This window comes from Chiloscyllium plagiosum, unplaced genomic scaffold (genome assembly GCF_037043375.1).
Source record: "Chiloscyllium plagiosum isolate Xiang-an unplaced genomic scaffold, Cpla_swu_hap1 HiC_scaffold_3, whole genome shotgun sequence".
NCBI lineage: Eukaryota > Metazoa > Chordata > Chondrichthyes > Orectolobiformes > Hemiscylliidae > Chiloscyllium > Chiloscyllium plagiosum.
Window position 1 is genome coordinate 126,581,866 of NW_028270141.1, and position 17,499 is coordinate 126,599,364.

The window sequence follows — 17,499 nt, forward strand, 5'->3', positions numbered from 1 at the left end:
AGCTGGAAAGAGTATTTAGGCCCTTGGATGGTGAGCAGGGAGGAGGGGAAGGGGCAGGTATTGCACCTTCTGCAGTTACCTGGGAAGGTTCCCTGGAAAGTAGAGGGGTGTTGGTGATCGAGGAATGGGCTAGGATGTCCTGGAGGGAATGATCCCTGTGAAATGCAGACAGTGGGAGTGAGGGGAAGATGTGTTTGGTGGTGCCTTTCTGCTGGTATTGTCTGAAATGTTGGAGAATGGCCCTTTGAATGCAGTGTGACTGGTGAGATGAAAAGTGAGGGCAAGGGAGACGAGATCACGCTGTTGTGAGCGATGGGAGGGGAAAGGGCAGAACCACAGGTCATGGTCAGATGTGGCTGAGGGCCCTGTCAACCACAGTGGCAGGAAACCATAGTTATGGAAGAAGGAAGCCATGTCAGCAGCGCTGCTTTGGAAGGTGGCATCATCGGAACAGATACGATATCGGTGAAGGAACTGGGAGAGGGATGATGGGAGTTCTTGCAGGAGGTGGGGTGTGACGAATTGCAGTGAAGGTAGCTATGGGAGTCAGTGGCTTTGCAGTGGATGGCAGTGGACAGTTTATTCACCAAAATGGGGATGGAGAGGTCAAGGTAAGGAATGGAAGTGTTGGAAATGGACAGTGTGAAAGTTATAGAAGGGTGGAAGTTGAAGACAAAATGCACAATTTTCTTCAAGGTCCGGATGGGAGCAAAAGGCAGCGCCCAAACAGTTGTCGAAGTAAAGAATTGTGGGAGGGTACCTGTGTAGGACTGGAACAAGGATTGTTCCACATACTCCATAAAGAGACAGGCAGAACTGGGGCTCATGCAGGTGTCCATCGCCACTCCTTTGACTTGGCCGAAGTGAGGTGAATTAAAGGAGAAAGTGTTCAGTGAGAAAACAGATTCAGCCAGGCAGAGGAGTGTGGTGGTGGATAGGGAGTGTGCAGGCCTCTAGTCTAGGACAAAGCCAAGAGCTGTCAGACCATCCTGGTGGGGACTGCAGGTATTGAGGGATTGGGCATCTATGGTGTGGCAAAGTTGGTATTGTTTTGTTTTCCTTATTGCTTCACTGTTTTGTTATACAGCAAAGACAGTAAATGGATCTTCCAGCAGATGGTGACGATCCATCCGCTGCATGATTTGATTAACTGATGGATCCGACTCAAGGATCTGATTGGCCTGCACTACTCCTACCTTGTGAGTATGTATGCATGGGCCTTCCCCAAATTAACACTGTGGCCAGCCTTATAGTCAACGTCCACACCCACAAACAAAGTGTTGTCATGCATCACCCTTTATTTCACAGTGAGTATACATTCCCAGCAGTTAGAAAAACATCAGATAAGCAAAGGCGAGAAAATAAAGGCTTATTTACTCCATAAAAGAAACCCGTGAATGTGTCATTTTAAACAGGAATAAAACCTTTTCAGAATCACAGATTCAGTTTGTCTGTGCTCAATATGCGAAGATACTTTTGAGGAAGTCAGAATTGTATTTCATCTCCAGTCTCTGGATAATGATTTGGACCAATTTTAAAGTGCTTCATATTGGAGTCTCAAACAGATTCAGTGCCCCATTGGCAGATGCCTCCAGTGAATATGTTGCCCTCATACTGGGCACCATCTATGGTTGATACAGTTATATTTGTCCAATTGTAATTTCACTGTACAGAAGGCACATAGATTGAAATTAGAAGCTGTGCTAAAAAATCCTCTGCATCGTCACAATTTAAGCATTCCCTTGTAAGTAAATATTTCAATCTGAAACTAATAGAGTGGTAGAGAACCCAACTCCAATCTCACATCTGAAAAGTGTCATGATTTCACACGTAATTACTTCAGTACTTTGTGCTCTGCAACAATACACTGTTCTGTTATCAACTTTAAACATTCTGATGAGCATGACTGGAGTAAGCAAATATAATCCATTGCTGTGTGAAGAGAGAACATTTTGGAACTTATCATATCACCAGAAACTTCTTGACCTCAGTTTGTACCCAATTTATTAAAAGCAACTTTATAGAAAAGGGAAATTAGTAGATAGCTGAATCCCTGTTACCCAGCGCAGAGTCTACTACCTGTGAACAATTGGGATTAATCCGATGTGTGTGTGAGACTTTAAGATCAAATCACCAGAGGAGTCACTAAAGTCTTTCCCCTCTCCCTAAGATCCAGGTATCGGAAATGAATCCAGTCCTCCATTTGAAGCCAAGCCATTGTTTTATAAATATTTACCATCACTTCCTTCCCTTTGTGCTCTCTGCAATTTCTTTTAACTGGGAAATGACAGGACTGCAGTTCCTAGTGAGAGCGAAGAACTAAAGAACTACCTACCCAGGATTATGTGTTGACATTTTGAGTTGAATACATGCAAGAGGAGCTTCAGAAAGTAATTGACCAAAAACATTTGAAAACTGAATGTCCAACAGAATCAGAAAAGGCAAAAAAAACCTGACTGTTGAAGTGAACAGAGCTGAAGTAAGCTCATGCCAAAATGAGGCACTGTGAGTTGGAGACAAAACTTTCTCACTGCTGGTGAATGGCAGTGTTTATGAAGAGGACCATAGGGCTCTGAGGAGAGGAGATTGGGGGAACTGTTCGATACTGCAAACACTGGCCCATGCACAGAGTGAAATCCAATGTGTACCAGATGGGAGATCAAAAAAGCTTAGAAACATAGAATAGTATTAAGCACAGCTCACTGTTTGATGTCTGAAATGTTTAGAAACGTTTTAACTTTTCTTTTGAAAGGCAACTTCCATTAGCCCACGTTTGTTAAACCAACCAAGGTAAAAGAAACTGCTATCAAAGGATTTGTTGTCAGCTTCCAAGTCCTTCTTCAATTGAAGCACACGATCTCCGTATGCTTGGCTGCTAAGATTACTGCCATCTTTTTCATCAAAAGCCCTGCAACAGAGTGAAGTAAATGTCAGTTTACTTTGGAGCATAAGGCCATTGAAAAGAAGAACAACAGCAGGCTATTCAGCTCCCACTTGAAATAACTGTAATAGAATAGAACATCAGATATCACAGGGAAATGATGTAGTTTGGGTGGGGCTCTGATCAAAGAGAGTGAAAGTATTCTTCCAAACACCACCAAGTGAGATATTTGTGAGAATGACAGAAAGAAGAGAAGCCCACCTTCAGATGAACGGGCTCAGTTGAATGGGGAGGTATTGCCATGTTCTCCGAAGTAGGAAGTAAAGGTTTTGTGACGTGTGTCGACTCAGTAAAAGGTTTGTGTTAATCAGCATCTGCACCTGATGTGAGCAGCCCATTAATCACAGTCTGACCTGATTTTGAGTCACGTGGGTAAAAGAAGTGACGCACTTAATGTAAAAGACTTTGGTACAATACTCATAGAGATCAACACAGTGAGAAAATTAAACTTCTCAAATAATCCAGGCAAAAAAAACTGATGGCAAAAGTTTAGCTTTTGCAAACAGATGATATAAATCAAGAAAACTACACATAGTCAAAGAGATAGACAGCATGAAACCAGCCTTTGGTCCAACTTGTCCATGCCAACCAGATATCCTAACTTAATCTGATCCCATTTGTCAGGAGTTGGCCCATATCCCTCTGAACCCTTCCTATTTATATACCCATCCAGATGCCTAATGATGGTGAGACAAAAAGTGTTCAGCTATGTAAAGTGAGGCTTGAGAGTCTGGAGAAGAGTGGAGAATTTGTGGTAGGAGTATAGGTCAAACTCTCAGCTCCAGGAATACAACTTATCATTGCAAATGATAGAGCTGTTACACCGATACCAGCTCTACTCTAGTTGAAAAGCCAGTGGAGGCGCAGGCAACTGAAGCAATGCAGGATGTTTATCCAGGAATCTTCCCAGATTGTGTCTTAATGAGATCACAGAGTCACAAGCTGAAGCAGGAGAGATCAAAAGGCACAGATAAGGAGGCATTCTCCAAGACTGTTTTTGATCAGATAAGTGGGACAGAGCAGGAGCCAATTGTTAAAAATGCAAGTATCTTTCAATCTGCGAAGCTTATTGAGTTACAGCAGAATGGTGAGAATTTAAAGCAGTTGTATCAAAAGGCATATACATGGAAGGAGAGTGAATATATCCCTGTGCAATATTACCTGAAAAATGATGCCTTAATGAGGAAATGGAGACGATCACACATTCAAGCAGATGAGAAATGGGCAGATGTTCATCAGATTGTTTTGCCAGTAGAATATAGGAGGTGTTGGAGTGGCACATGAGCTAGCACTTGGAGGTCATATCGGAATGAGCAAAACACAGGCTAAAATACAGAGATTTTTACTGGCCTGGACTACACAAAGTTGGAGTTGAATTTTGCCAGGCATGTCATACATGTCAGCTAATAGGAAACCGCAGGCAGTAAGAAAACCTGTACCTTTAATTCCTATTCCAGCATTTGAGGAACCTTTCACAAGAGTCTTGATTGATTATGTAAGTCCCCTAACTCAAACAAAAAGTGAGAATAAGTACTTATTAACAATAATGGATATATTGACTAGATTTCCTGAGGCAGTCCCATTACACAATATCACAACGAGAAGGTTGTAGAAGAATTACTTAAAATGTTCACTGAACATGGACTACCAGTAGAGACACTGTCACAATATCAACCCTTTGCTTCAGGAGACACAAAAAAAGCATTTTAAGTCATTTTGTTACACATCATACTCACCTGATATAGAACCAATCATGAATTTTTGCTCCAATTTGAACTAATGGATCTTTTGGCTGAGGTGTACTTGTGATTTGAGGAGTTAATGTAACAAATACTTTGAAGTTATCTTGTATTTTGCCATCTTTTATGTATCCAATGATTCCCCAAGGGGCCTCGAGAGGAACAATTGTTTCTGCAGACAAAGGGAACACAGTTGCAGTGTTTGACAAGGTGATAATTAGGGGCATTGCCGGTCGTGATTTAAAAGTTACAAATGGGGGAGGCATGATGGACTGGTTAACACCCCACACATCTATCATTCTCTTGAAATACCTGTAGCCCTGCTTGATTGACAGCTCTGGTTAGAGACAAAAAAAACAGCAAATGCAGGAATCCAAGATGAATAAGCAGGAGGCTGAAAGAGCACAGCAAGCCAGACAGCATCAGGACTGAAGAAGGGTTACACCTGAAACATTGACTTCTCCACCTGATTGACAGCTGTGACTGTGAGTACTATTGTCACCTTCACAATATTTATTTAATCGAGGTTAAGAGTTTCAGTGTTTATGGTTTCTGCAGTTAAAGCTGCAATGAGTTTTGATGATTGCCAACATTTATATCCTGCCGTAAAAAGAGGTTTATTTTAACGGAGTGGAAGGTTATGAAAGAATGAACTTCTAAAAAAATTTTCATAAAACCTGCTGTCAATATGTGGGTCATTGCTTCTGTACAGTGTACCGTGGGTAAATAGGCAGTGGTGCTCCCTTGCATTGGGACTTGAGGGTCTATGGAGTTTGAGGGGCATACATTGACCTGGGCATACAAGAAACTGTAGGGTTTGTTTGTGGCCTGGATGGAAGGTTGGGGTGGGGATGACAGAATGGGTTTGGGACAAAGACTGCAGGGTTTTTCTGTTTTTATTGGAACTGGGATGAAAAGGCTGCCTCCAAACTTTTTCCCAGGTTCATGGCCTGGCAGCAGCCCACAGCTGACTTCTGAGTGTCTTCCTTGTCATTTCCTCCAAGCGCAGGGAAGACAACTCTCACTTTCCATTTTCAGATGAAAATCCAGGCCTGCATCTCCAGATTCTCCAGCCAAGACAGACAGTTTCTCAGAATTCACCCTCTCAAGTGTCATCAGCAACTTGGATCTTGTAATGGGATCACCTTCTTCTAACATCTGGGGCCTCAGCACTTATATCCAGAGTATCCATTAATTATGCTTGCCATCATGAAAATGCTACTTTTATTTCTACTTCCTTTTTTCCTTCATTAACCAATACTCTTTCTTGCCGATATTTTACCTCCAATACTTACTGTCAAATTAGTTTTTTATGAACAACCTTATCAAAACATTTTAGAACTTTAAGCATTCTATTGGTACTGATTCCCTTTTACCCTCAAAAACCTCTTGCTTTCATTACCTAGATCATTGAGGAAAGGAATTGGGACGTCATGTTGTGACTGTACAGGATACTGGTGAAGTCAATTTTGGAGTCATGTATACAGTCTTTGTTGCACTGCTAAAGGAGAGATATTATTAAATTGGAGAAGGTTGAGAAAAGGTTTGCCAGGATGTTGCTGGTTCTGGAGGCTTTGAGTTATCAAGAGAGACAGGATAGGCTGGGACTTTTTTCACTGGTGTGGCGGGGGTTGCGTGATAACTTTATAGAGTCTTACAAGATCATGAGGGGCATAGATAAGATAAATAACAAATAACTCTGGGGTGTGTGAGTTCAAAAATAGAGGGCATTAGTTTAATGTGAGTGGAGAAACATTTAAAAGGGACCTGAGGGTCAATGATGTTTCTTATGTGGAATAAACTGCCAGAGGCAGTGGTAGATGCAGGTACAGTTAAAACATTTAAAAGACATTTGGGCAAGTTGATAAATAGGAAAGGTTTCAAGGAATATGGGCCAAACACGGGCAACTGGAACTAGTTTACTTTGGGAAACACGATCAGCATGGATGAGTTGGACTAAAGGGAATGTTTCTGTGCTTTATGGCTATGACTCTTTTACTGTATTTTAGCATCTGGAGAGATTTGGAAAATTAGACCTCACAGTTCCATTTTTCAGAACCTTTTCTATTCTATTGGTCTTCTTGAAATGTTTCTATCCTGGAATATTTATTTCCAAACATTGGTGTCTTTGTAAGAATATCTCTGGGTACTGGATCTATTTTCCTTTTATCTATTTATGTAACCAGTTTACCTGAAGTATTACAAATGCTTTGTACATTCAACGAAAGAGTCTTCAATTTATTTACTGATAATCTTTACATTGACCTTACTCACCAATACACTATTCCCATGAAACTCTCTGTCTCTTCCTATGTCACTTGGCTTACCTTTTTCCAGGTCACCCCTCTGCCCTATTGCCTTGACTTTTGTCCCTGAGATTAGAAAACCTTACTTTACCCCACCTAGCTCTGGGCTGGATAAGGTTGCCATGTCCAAAGACAAATCAGAGATCATGATTGGAATGAGAAAGTGTGCTTGGTATCCCACTGTACCCATATATGGACAGCTTCCACAGATTCCAATAGGTTAGTAATGGAGGGCACAATGGACAGAATCCTGGAACAACCACGAAGATCAGCAAGCTGGAATCCTTTGGTCAGTGTGTTTCTACATACAGAAAGTTTCAAATAAGCCAGGTCAAATATTTCAGGGTTGTTTTCAATTCCAATGTTACAGTGAAGGAACAGGAAAATTACCTGCATCATTGTGGAACTGTGAATATTCAAAAAATCTTTTGAGGCCGGCCTCCACCACATTATTGATAACCATTCCGTGTATTTCTGTTTCAACCCAGGGGGCAAATTTAAATTCTGCTTCTTCATAACCCTAAAACAAGAAAATAACATTTATTAACATATGATGTGTGGGAAATCGTGTCTCACGAACTTGATTGAGATTTTTGAAGAAGTAACAAGATTGATGAGGGCAGAGTGGTGGCCATGATCTATATGAACTTCAGTAAGGCATTTGACAAGGTTCCTCATGGAAGACTGGTTAGCAAGGTTAGATCTCACGGAATTCAGGGAGAACTAGCCATTTGGATACAGAACTGGCTCAAAGGTAGAAGACAGAGGGTGGTGGTGGAGGGTTGCCTTTCAGACTGGAGGCCTGTGACCAGTGGAGTGCCACAAGGATCGGTGCTGGGTCCTCTACTTTTTGTCATTTACATAAATGATTTGAATGTGAACAAGTAGGTATACTTGGTAACTTTGCAGATGACACCAAAATTGGAGGTGTAGTGGGCAGCAAAGTTACCTTGGAGTACAACATGATCTTGACCAAATGAGCCAATGGGCTGAGGCATGGCAGATTGAGTTAATTTAGATAAATGTGAGGCACTACATTTTGATTAAACAAATCACAGCAGGATTTATACTCTTAATAGTACGGTCCTAGCGAGTGTTGCTTAAAAAAGACCTTGGAGTGTAGGTTCATAGCTACTTGAGAGTAGAGTCGCGGGTAGATAGAATAGTGAAAAGGGAGTTTAGTATGCTTTCGTTTATTGGTCAGAACATTGAGTATAGGAGTTGGGAGGTCATGTTGAGGCTATAGAGAACATTGGCTCAGCCACATTTGGAATATTGCGTGCAATTCTGGTCTCCTTCCTAACGGAAGAATGTTGTGAAATTTGAATGCGTTCCAAAAAGATTTACAAAGGTGTTGCCAGGCGTGGAGGATTTGAGCTATAGGGAGAGGCTGACTCTGCTGGGGCTGTTGTCCCTGGAGCATCGGAGGCTTAGGGGTGACCTTATAGAAGTTTGTAAAATCATGAGGGGCATGGATAGATAAGTAGACAAACTCTTTTCCCTGGGGTAGGGGAGTCCAGAAATAGAGGGCATAGGTTTAGGGTGAGAGGGGAAAGATGTAAAGGGACCTAAAGGGCAACCTTTCCACACAGAAGGTGCCACAGGAATGGAGGAGGCCGGCACAATTACAGCTTTTAAAAGGCAAGTGGATGGGAATGGAAATAGGGAAGGTTTAGAATTAGAATCTCTATAGTATGGAAATAGGCCCTTCGGCCCAACAAGTCCACACCGATCCTCCAAAGACTAACCCACCCAGACCCATTCCCCTACTCTATCTAATGCACCTAACCCTATGGGCAATTTAGCATGGCCAATTCACCTGACTTGCACTTTGGATTGTGGGAGGAAACCAGAGCACCCGGAGGAAACCCACACAGACACAGGGAGAGTGTGCAAACTCCACACAGACACTCGCCCGAGGCTGGAATTGAACCCAGGTCCCTGGTGCTGTGAGGCAGCAATGATGGCCACTGAGCCACCTTCAAGTTTAGAGGGATATGGGCCAAAGGCTGGCAAATGGGACTAGATTAGTTTAGGATAACTGGTTGACATGGATGAGTTTGACCAAAGGGTCTGTTTCCATGCTGTACATCTCGATGACTGTAAAGTGTCTCTGAAAAAGAACTTTGTTCAGAGGACTGTCCCAGGTGTCTGGATGGAGCATTAAGGTGTCATTTAAGCTTTGAGTTTTAATGGGAATTGGGAGATGTTGTTGGGATCTTGGTCTCAACACTTCTTAATTCATTTTGTTTTCCATTCAACTCTTTCATCTTGGTCATTTTTTGCACAATGGGCCATTTTCTCCCTTGGGTCTTTGGTATAAAATGTATGGAATGTTATTGAAAATCTTCCACACTCAGTTACTGCAGATGTACACAAGATCAAGAAAATGTCAATGGCGTTGAATTTGGTCCTCGTTTCTGGTTGAGAAATTTGGACAAAAAATAACCAATTTCAAAAGAATGTCTGATATTAGAAACAGGAACAAGACAGTAAGATTTTGGCTGATCTTTGACTACACTTGAGCTTCCAGTTTCTCACCTTGTTATGATACCTCCTGATGTGTTTTGAGCCCAAAGATTTATCTATCCCAGCCTTGAATATTCTCACCAGTTGATCATCGACAACTAAATAGTCGAAAGATTGATGATCATCTAAGTGAAGCTGGAGATTCCACATCAGGCTCATCGCTGCTTTCCAATGCTATCCCTATCTCCCTTGATATTATTTAGAAATCTATTGCTTGATGTCTTAAACATAATCAATGGCCAAGCTCCCAGGGGTAAAGGTTTCCAAACTTCACTGCCCTCTTAGTGAAGCGATTCTCCTCATCTCAGTCCGAAATGGCTGGTTCTCTTATTCTGAGACTGTATTCTCCAATTCCCGAGACTCCAAACCAACAGAAACACCCTTTCTACATCTACCTTAGCTGGCCCTTTAAGTGTTTTTAAAATGTCAATGAGTAGACCTCGCAGTCTTGAAAACTCTGGAGATTATGTGCCCAATCTGTTGTCCTGAGGATGAATATCAGTGCAGTCATGTTTCAGAGTTGAGGGGTAGAGTGGTTGTGGGCGATCGGATACAGTCATTAAATAATTTATACTGGTACAAAAATGACAGAATGCAATAAACTTTGAATCGTACTTACATTCTCCAAGATGGCAGCCTCTGGTTCAGGACAGTTCAATTCTTCACAGAAATTTTCCACTTCTTGTACGTCGTTCTGCGCAGCAACCAGATACCCGAAGAGGACAGACACAGTTAAGAAGAGTCTCAGCATCTTGGTGTCTGCTTAAATCGGTCTTGAACGCACTGACTGACTCTCAGCACCTTCAGGTCGATCTGATGTTTGAGTAGAGACTATGGATTGCTTTATACTATTTTGGGGTAATGGTTTTGAATATGGCTTGGCTGCAGGCATGAATGTCACATGATAAGGAAACAGATACAGAAACACTACAGCTGACTAAATATGGAAATATTATTTCATTACAACCTTGTGATGGATCATGGGCCCAGTTCGTCCTTTCTGTGGATAGTCAGAGGCTGGATACACCAAAAGATATGAATCAGTGTCCCTCAGAAATCCCGATCCAATCTTGTGTCCTAAAGTCTTCGGGTGGGTCTCTCACCCTGAATTCGATGTGGAGACTTTGGAGAGATCTGATTAGATTCCTACAGTATGGAAACAGGCCCTTCGGCCCCACAAGTCTAGATTAACCCTCAGAAGATTAACTCACCCAAACCCATTCCCCCACTCGATATTTACCCCTCAGCAAAAGAGAGGACTGTAGATGCTAGAGATCAGAGTCAAGATTAGAGTGGTGCTGGAAAAGCACAACAGGTCAGGCAGCATCCGAGGAGCAGGAAAATCAACGTTTTGGGCAAAAGCCCTTCAGGAATGATTCCAGATGAAGGGCTTTTGTCTGAAACATTGATTTTCCTGTTCCTCAGATGCTGCCTGACCTGTTGTGCTTTTCCAGCACCACTCTAACCTTGACTATATTTACGCCTAACAAATGCACCTAACACTATGGGCGATTGAGCATGGCCAATTTACTGAACCTGCACGCCTTTGGATTGTGAGAGGAAACCAGAGCACCTGAGGAAACCCACACAGACACGGTGTGAATGTGCAAACTCCACACAGACAGTCGCCCGAGGCAGGAATCAAACCCGCATCCCTGACTCTGTGAGGCTGCAGTGCTAACCACTGTGCCGACTCACTGAGTTTGCCCAAGAAATAATTCATGGATAATAAAAACATTTCTAATTCCAGGTTAACTATACAGTTCACCCACTTGATTCCCACAGTGCCCCCACCTCCGATGTCACCAAATTCCCTGGCTACACAACAGTACTACAACCCACTATTCAACCATTCTGTGTGGATCTGGTTGTCCAGCATCACCCAATTATACCATTGACCAGGTGATTAACCCTGTCATCACCAGACTAGCCCTTCTGATCCAATGAACAACCCACCATGTGACTACACCCCGTCCTGATCTGACTTTCCCCAGACTGAACCAACCACTCACATATGTGTAGAACTGCAGGAGATAGGCGAGGTCCTCAATGAATATTTCTCCTCAGTGTTTACTGTGGAGAAAGACATGGTGACGCGAGAATTTGGGGAAGTTAATAGTGATACCTTGAAGACAATCCATATCAGAATCGAGGATTGCTGGATGTATTAGAATGTATGAAGGTGGATAAATCTCTGGTCCTGGCCAGATATACCCAAGAACGCTACCACAGAGGAGAGAAGAAATTGCAGGGACCCCGGCTGATATTTTTACATCATCGTTAGCCACGGGTGAGGTTCGGGAAGGCTGGAAGGTAGCAAATGTTGTGCCCTTATTCAAAAAAGACAGCAAAGAAAATCCTGGAAACTATTGACCAGTAAGCCTAACCTCTGTGGGAGATAAGTTACTTGAGAAAATTCTAAGAGAGAAGTTATACATGCTTTTGGAAAGACAGAGTTTGATTAAGTGTAGTCAGCATGGCTTTGTGCACGGGAGATCATGTTTCACAAATTTGTTAGAGTTCTTTGATGAAGTGATCAGGAGAGTTGACAAGGACAGAGTGGTAAATGTAGTCTATATGGACTTCAATAAGGCCTTTGATACGGTTCCACATGGTAGGCTGCTCGAGAAGGTTAGATCGCTTGGAATCCAGAGAGAGCTGGCAAATTGGATACTCAATTGGCGTGATGGAAGGAAGCAGAGGGTAAGAGTGGAAGGATGCTTGTTATGCTGGAGGCCTGTGACTGGTGGAGTCCCTCAGGGGTCGGTGTTGGGCCCATTATTGTTTGTTATCGAGAGCGATGATTTGGATGAGAATGGGCAAGGCATGATTAGTAAGTTTGCAGATAACATTGAAGTAGGTGGTATTATGGTCAGAGAGGAAGGCTTTCAGAAAATACAGCAGGACTTTGATCAGCTGGGGAAGTGGACCGAGAAATAGCAAATGGAGTTTAATATAGCAAGCGGAGGTCTTGCATTTTGGAACAACAAATCAAAGCAGGAGTTTCTTGGTGAATGGTAGGGCCTTAAGGAGTGTAGTGGAACAGAGAGACCTTGGAGTTCTGGTGCACAGTTCCCTCAACATGGAGACCTACACTCCAAGTAGATGGGGGAATGAAGAAGGCTTTTGGCACACTGGCCTTAATTAGTCAGGGCACTGAGTATAGAAATTGGGAAATGATGTTGCAGTTGTACAGGATGTTGGTGAGGCCACACTTGGAGCACTGTGTTCAGTTTTGGTCACCTTGCAATAGGAAGGATGTGATTAAACGGGAAAGAGTGCAAAAGAAATATACAAGGATGTTACCAGGACGCAACAAAAGTTATAGGCAGAGGTTGGACAAGCTAGGACTTTTTAATTTAGGACATAGGAGACTGAGGGAGGATCTCACAGAAGGGTATAAGATCATCGGAGGCATGGATAAGGTGAATGCACTCAGTTTTTTGTCCCAAGGGTTGGGAATCGAGCACTCGAGGGCATCAGTTTAAGGTTAGAGGGGAAAGAATAAAAAGGAACCTGAGGGGCAACCTTTTTACACAGAGGGTGGTATGCATATGGCATGAGCTGCCAGCAGAAGTGGTTGCTGTGGGTACATTAACAATATTTAAAAGGCATTTGGACAAATACATGGAGAGGAAAAATTTTGAAATATATGGGCCAAGTGTAGGGAAATGGGGTTAGCATAGTTAGACATTTTGTACGTCATCAACCAATTTGGACCAAAAGGCCTGTCTCTGGATTGTTCGGACTCTATGACTCTATGATTCACCTCCTTCACCGGCTCATGCAACCAAATCTAATCACTGACCCCACCACCAATGGTCTGACCTAACCTCTCTCCCACCTCGGCCCTCCATGACCTTATGCAACTGCCTTTATCCCCCACCGACCTATCCTGACGTGAAGACAACCTCATCACACGACCACGACCCCATCACCCAAACCAACTAGTCCCAACCCTAAGATCAACCTCACCCTCACACCATTCCAGTAACTCCTCATCTGCTAATCTTTACTGTCCTTTAAGCCACCCGTCTGCCACTCTACCCCCAGACCTATCTACCACCCTGCTCACTCCCCCACCTGCCACTCTACTCCCTTACCCACCTGCCACTTTACCCATGTTTGTTACATTTTTACTCTCTCTCTAGCTTTTCACAAAGGCTTTGGGATAACTCTTCACCTTATTGCGATGTTGGTGCTTGTGCTGTAAAAGGTGGGTACTGCTTCTACAAAGATTCTCAGTGCTGCTTTCTGTGGGGAGTCTTATACTGGGTGAGTTCTGCAGGATCCTCCATCTGAAGACTGGTTGAATAATTGGAGTGTTCAGTAACTATAGCCGGATTCTTCGGGGGGTTGGAGCAATGTGGGCAATGGTAAGATGTGTGGCTGAATCGGGAGAGAAATCTGGTGAGATTTACTTCAATGTTTTGATCATCTCAGTTCACCAATTGCACATTTCACAAGCAGCGTGGCAAATTCTCACTGGGCAATGGTGAGTCCCAATTGATGGCGATTATTGTTTGGTAATGTCCTGGTTGACGGTTTAACTCATTTCATTAATATTCCGGTTGTGCTCTTACCAAACTTGACAAACAAATAGCCATCAGGACATCTTTGCTAATTTTGAACCTGCTGGAACCATACCAGGATCGAGGGGCAATTGGAAAATTACAGCACTTTGCAACACTAGCCATAGGGTTTGTAGCATTGTTTCATTTTGTCTCCTTAAATTCTTCAATGCTTGTCTCTACAGATCTTAATTTCTTTAAGTATGAACACAAGTTATTGGGATTTAGTGGCAGTTAGATTTAAAGTTGAAAACAAGATGTAAATTGCTTTGAAAATTTTCCAGGTGATAACCAATCAGAAAGAATTGCAGGTAAATTTTAAATATCATTTGATAAAATCTACAAGTAGTAAAATACATGGACATGTTTTATACAAATCGGTCAGATGAACTGACTTTGCATTTTGTGACTGTTTTTCTGCATCTCTCATGAGTTCAACATCAAAAGATGTAAAATACCATGTAAATATTACTGAGAGGCCGAGAGATGGGTTGTGGGTGTCTGACTGCAAAGTACACAACTCAACTCTGTAGCTCCCTCAAATCCAGGATCATGGTCAATGTCCCTGAAATCTGGACCACAAAAAGTTCACTGAAGTAAAGCCAGCATCCAGAGGCAAATCTGAAGCCTAATTCTATTTTTCCGTCTTGACATTTAAGTGCCTGCATTTCAGAGAAATAGGTAGCTCCCATTTTTAAATCTGTAAATTGTTCAAGTGCTCTTCAGTCCCCCAACAAACAATCTTCATTGTGCATTGCGTTCATGTTGTTTATTTCTTCCTGGGACATGAAAATTAGTGACAGACTGACATTTATTAGCCATTCCTTCCTTCCCTTTAGACAATGGTGGCAAGTTGTAATATTGAACCACTGCGGTCTGTGATATGAGTATTTGTAGTGAGACAGGAGGGTGACTTCTTCTGGATAAGACCATTTGTTAGACCGCAGCAAGATGATTGGGTACAGTCAGTGGGTGGCATATTATCAGAGAAGTATTGGACAGGGTGCAGAAGTGATTTACAAGAATGGTTCCAGGAATGAGACACTTCACTTATGAGGCTAGATTGAAGAAGTTAGGACTGTTTGCTTTGGAGAGAAGAAGGCTGTGAGGAGATGTGATGGACTTTTCAAAATCATGATCGAGCTGGATAGAGTAGGTCGGGTGAAGTTGTTCCTGATGATAAAAGGAACAGAAATAAGAAGGCAGAGATTTAGAGTCAGTGGCAATCACCTGCTAATACATATGGTTGTCCACTTCGGACATTCCGTGTCACTGGTCAGGTTTGTGTGAGTCCTTGTGAGGCTGATGAGGCCGATCCTAGAGACGTATCTCCAACCACTTTGGGCAGGTGCTTCTGGGAGCAGGTGGAAGTGGTCCTTGGCCTTGAGATCATTGGCATTCCTTTCTCTGGTACCTTCTCTCTACTTCCTCTTGCCGAGGAGCTGCTCAAAGAATTGTGTCTTTTCATGCAGGAGTCTCCTCCAAGTCAGTTTCTTCTGAACAAAGGTCTCCCATGTATTGATGTTTATGTTATATTTCTTGAGGGAAGTGTCAGGGAGTCTCTGAAATGCTGCCTTTTTCCTTCTATTTTTCACCCAGAAGGAAGGTTCTTGGAAAAGATTTGCTTTGACAGTCGGAACATGGACATCCTAAGCACATGGCCGGCCCAGGGGAGGTGGTTATTGATGGTCATGGCCTCGATGTTGTTGATATTAGCTACTTCAAGGAGGCTGATATTAATATGCCTGTCCTCCCAGCTAATGTGGACAATCTGTCTCAAACAGTGTTAATCATATTTCTCAAGGGTCTAGAGGTGCCATCTACATGTAGTCCAAGGTTTGCAGCCCAGTAAAAGGAGTCAGAAGTAAACCTGCCATATACTCAAGGGTCTTGGTATCAACACGAATATCATGGTCATTAACGGCTTTCATCCCAAAGTGTCAAAGATGATTCTCTCAGATTGGATGTGATGTTGAATCTCTGCATCAATATCAGCCTTAGATGAGAGATAGCTTCCCAGGTAAGGGAAATGGTTCAGGTTTGGGAGGATTTCTCTGTTGATCTTAACAGAGGAATGGGCTGGAGCTTGATCTGGGAAGGGCTGGAAAAGGATTAGAGCTTTCTTGAGAGTGCATGAAGATTCTCTTCCAAGAGAGCAGAAATGCCAATTGTCATCAGCGTACTGTGGGGGTTCATTTCTTTGTTGATTTCAACCAGTTGAAAAGTTTTTTCCTGTCCCCAGAAAAATGTCCACAGCAATGAGAAGCCTGTTCTTGACAAGATGGGGAATGGAGGCAATGAAGATGGAGAAAAGGATGGGCTGTTGACCCATCCCTGCTTAACCCCAAAGGATTCTGTCATATTGTTGGCGAGGACTGACACTGATATCTTGCCACAGAGGAGATGGAGAATTTTGATGAATTTGATTGAACGACCAGCCTGAAATGAAAGCCTCATTCACATTGGTGAAGGTCATGTAGAGTGCTTGGTCATGTAGAGTGGTTCATGTTGTTCCTGGCTTTCCTCTTGGAGTTGCTGAGCAGTGAAAGGCACACATGTTTTCAGGAAAGATTTCCTCCCTCACTGGCGATGATCTTCTTGGTGATGGAGAGTGGGGAGATTCCTCGGTCGTTCCCACCAACCTCTTGCTCCTTTCTTGGAGATGGAGGTGATGGTGCCATCCCTAGGATTGACAGGGATTGCTTTGCCCCAGATTTTCAGGAACAGCTGATATTCAGCTCTGCTTCTCCAATTTGGAAATCTCTGCTCGAATCTCCTCTCTTCCTGTGGTTTTCCCATTTGTTATCTGTCAAATGGTGACTTCAATTTCTGCCAAACGATTATCTTTGATGGGGAGTGGGGAGATTTCCTCAAATAAGTCTCTGTCGATAAATTTTCTCATGGTTTAAGGAGTTCTTTGAAGTATTGGCTTCTTTGAAGTTTGTGCAAAGAGGTTCGGGCATCCTTATGCACGAATTTCAGGAAATTCATGTGCAGCGACAGTTTATTGAATTTTAGCATTTATTATGAAAGAAATGCAGAATAAAAGTTGGGAAGAATGCTGAAAATAGAAACACAGAAACATAGAAAATAGGTGCAAGAGTAGGCCATTCAGCCTTTCAAGCCTGGCCCACCGTTCAATCCGATCATGGCTGATCATGCGATCTCAGTGACCCATTCCCATCCTCGCCACATACTCCTTGATCTCCTCAGCCACAAGGACCACATCCAGTTGCCTCTTGAATTTCTCTAATAATCTGGCCTCAGCAGCTTCCAATGGGAGAGAATTCCACCGATTCATAATGTTCTGAGTGAAGAAAGTCTTCCTTATCTCTGTCCTGAATGGCTTACCCATTATCCTTAGACCCCTAGTTTTGGATTTCTCCAACATCTGGATCATTCTTCCTTCATTT

General features: G+C 42.8%; 1 protein-coding gene across 1 annotated transcript; it reads right to left on the reverse strand.

The window, feature by feature from the left end:
• Positions 1-1,278: 1,278 nt before the first annotated feature.
• LOC148151324 (uncharacterized) lies at positions 1,279-10,307 on the reverse strand. The gene is made up of 4 exons (XM_087976352.1): positions 10,135-10,307; positions 7,377-7,506; positions 4,678-4,852; positions 1,279-2,908 (listed from the first exon to the last, which is right to left on the reverse strand). The coding sequence occupies exons 1-4, from the start codon at positions 10,264-10,266 to the stop codon at positions 2,734-2,736; spliced, it is 612 nt and encodes a 203-aa protein (XP_087832478.1). The 5' UTR covers positions 10,267-10,307; the 3' UTR covers positions 1,279-2,733.
• Positions 10,308-17,499: the final 7,192 nt, after the last annotated feature.

Bases quoted from the DNA above. Each gene is read 5' to 3' on its own strand.
- LOC148151324 (XM_087976352.1), bottom strand. From the start codon at position 10,266: ATGCTGAGACTCTTCTTAACTGTGTCTGTCCTCTTCGGGTATCTGGTT. The intron at 7,507-10,134 runs GTAAGTACGATT...TTCTTGTTTTAG, and splicing joins AGGCTGCCATCTTGGAGAAT to GGTTATGAAGAAGCAGAATT. The intron at 2,909-4,677 runs GTGAGTATGATG...ACTCTGTTGCAG, and splicing joins CATGATTGGTTCTATATCAG to GGCTTTTGATGAAAAAGATG.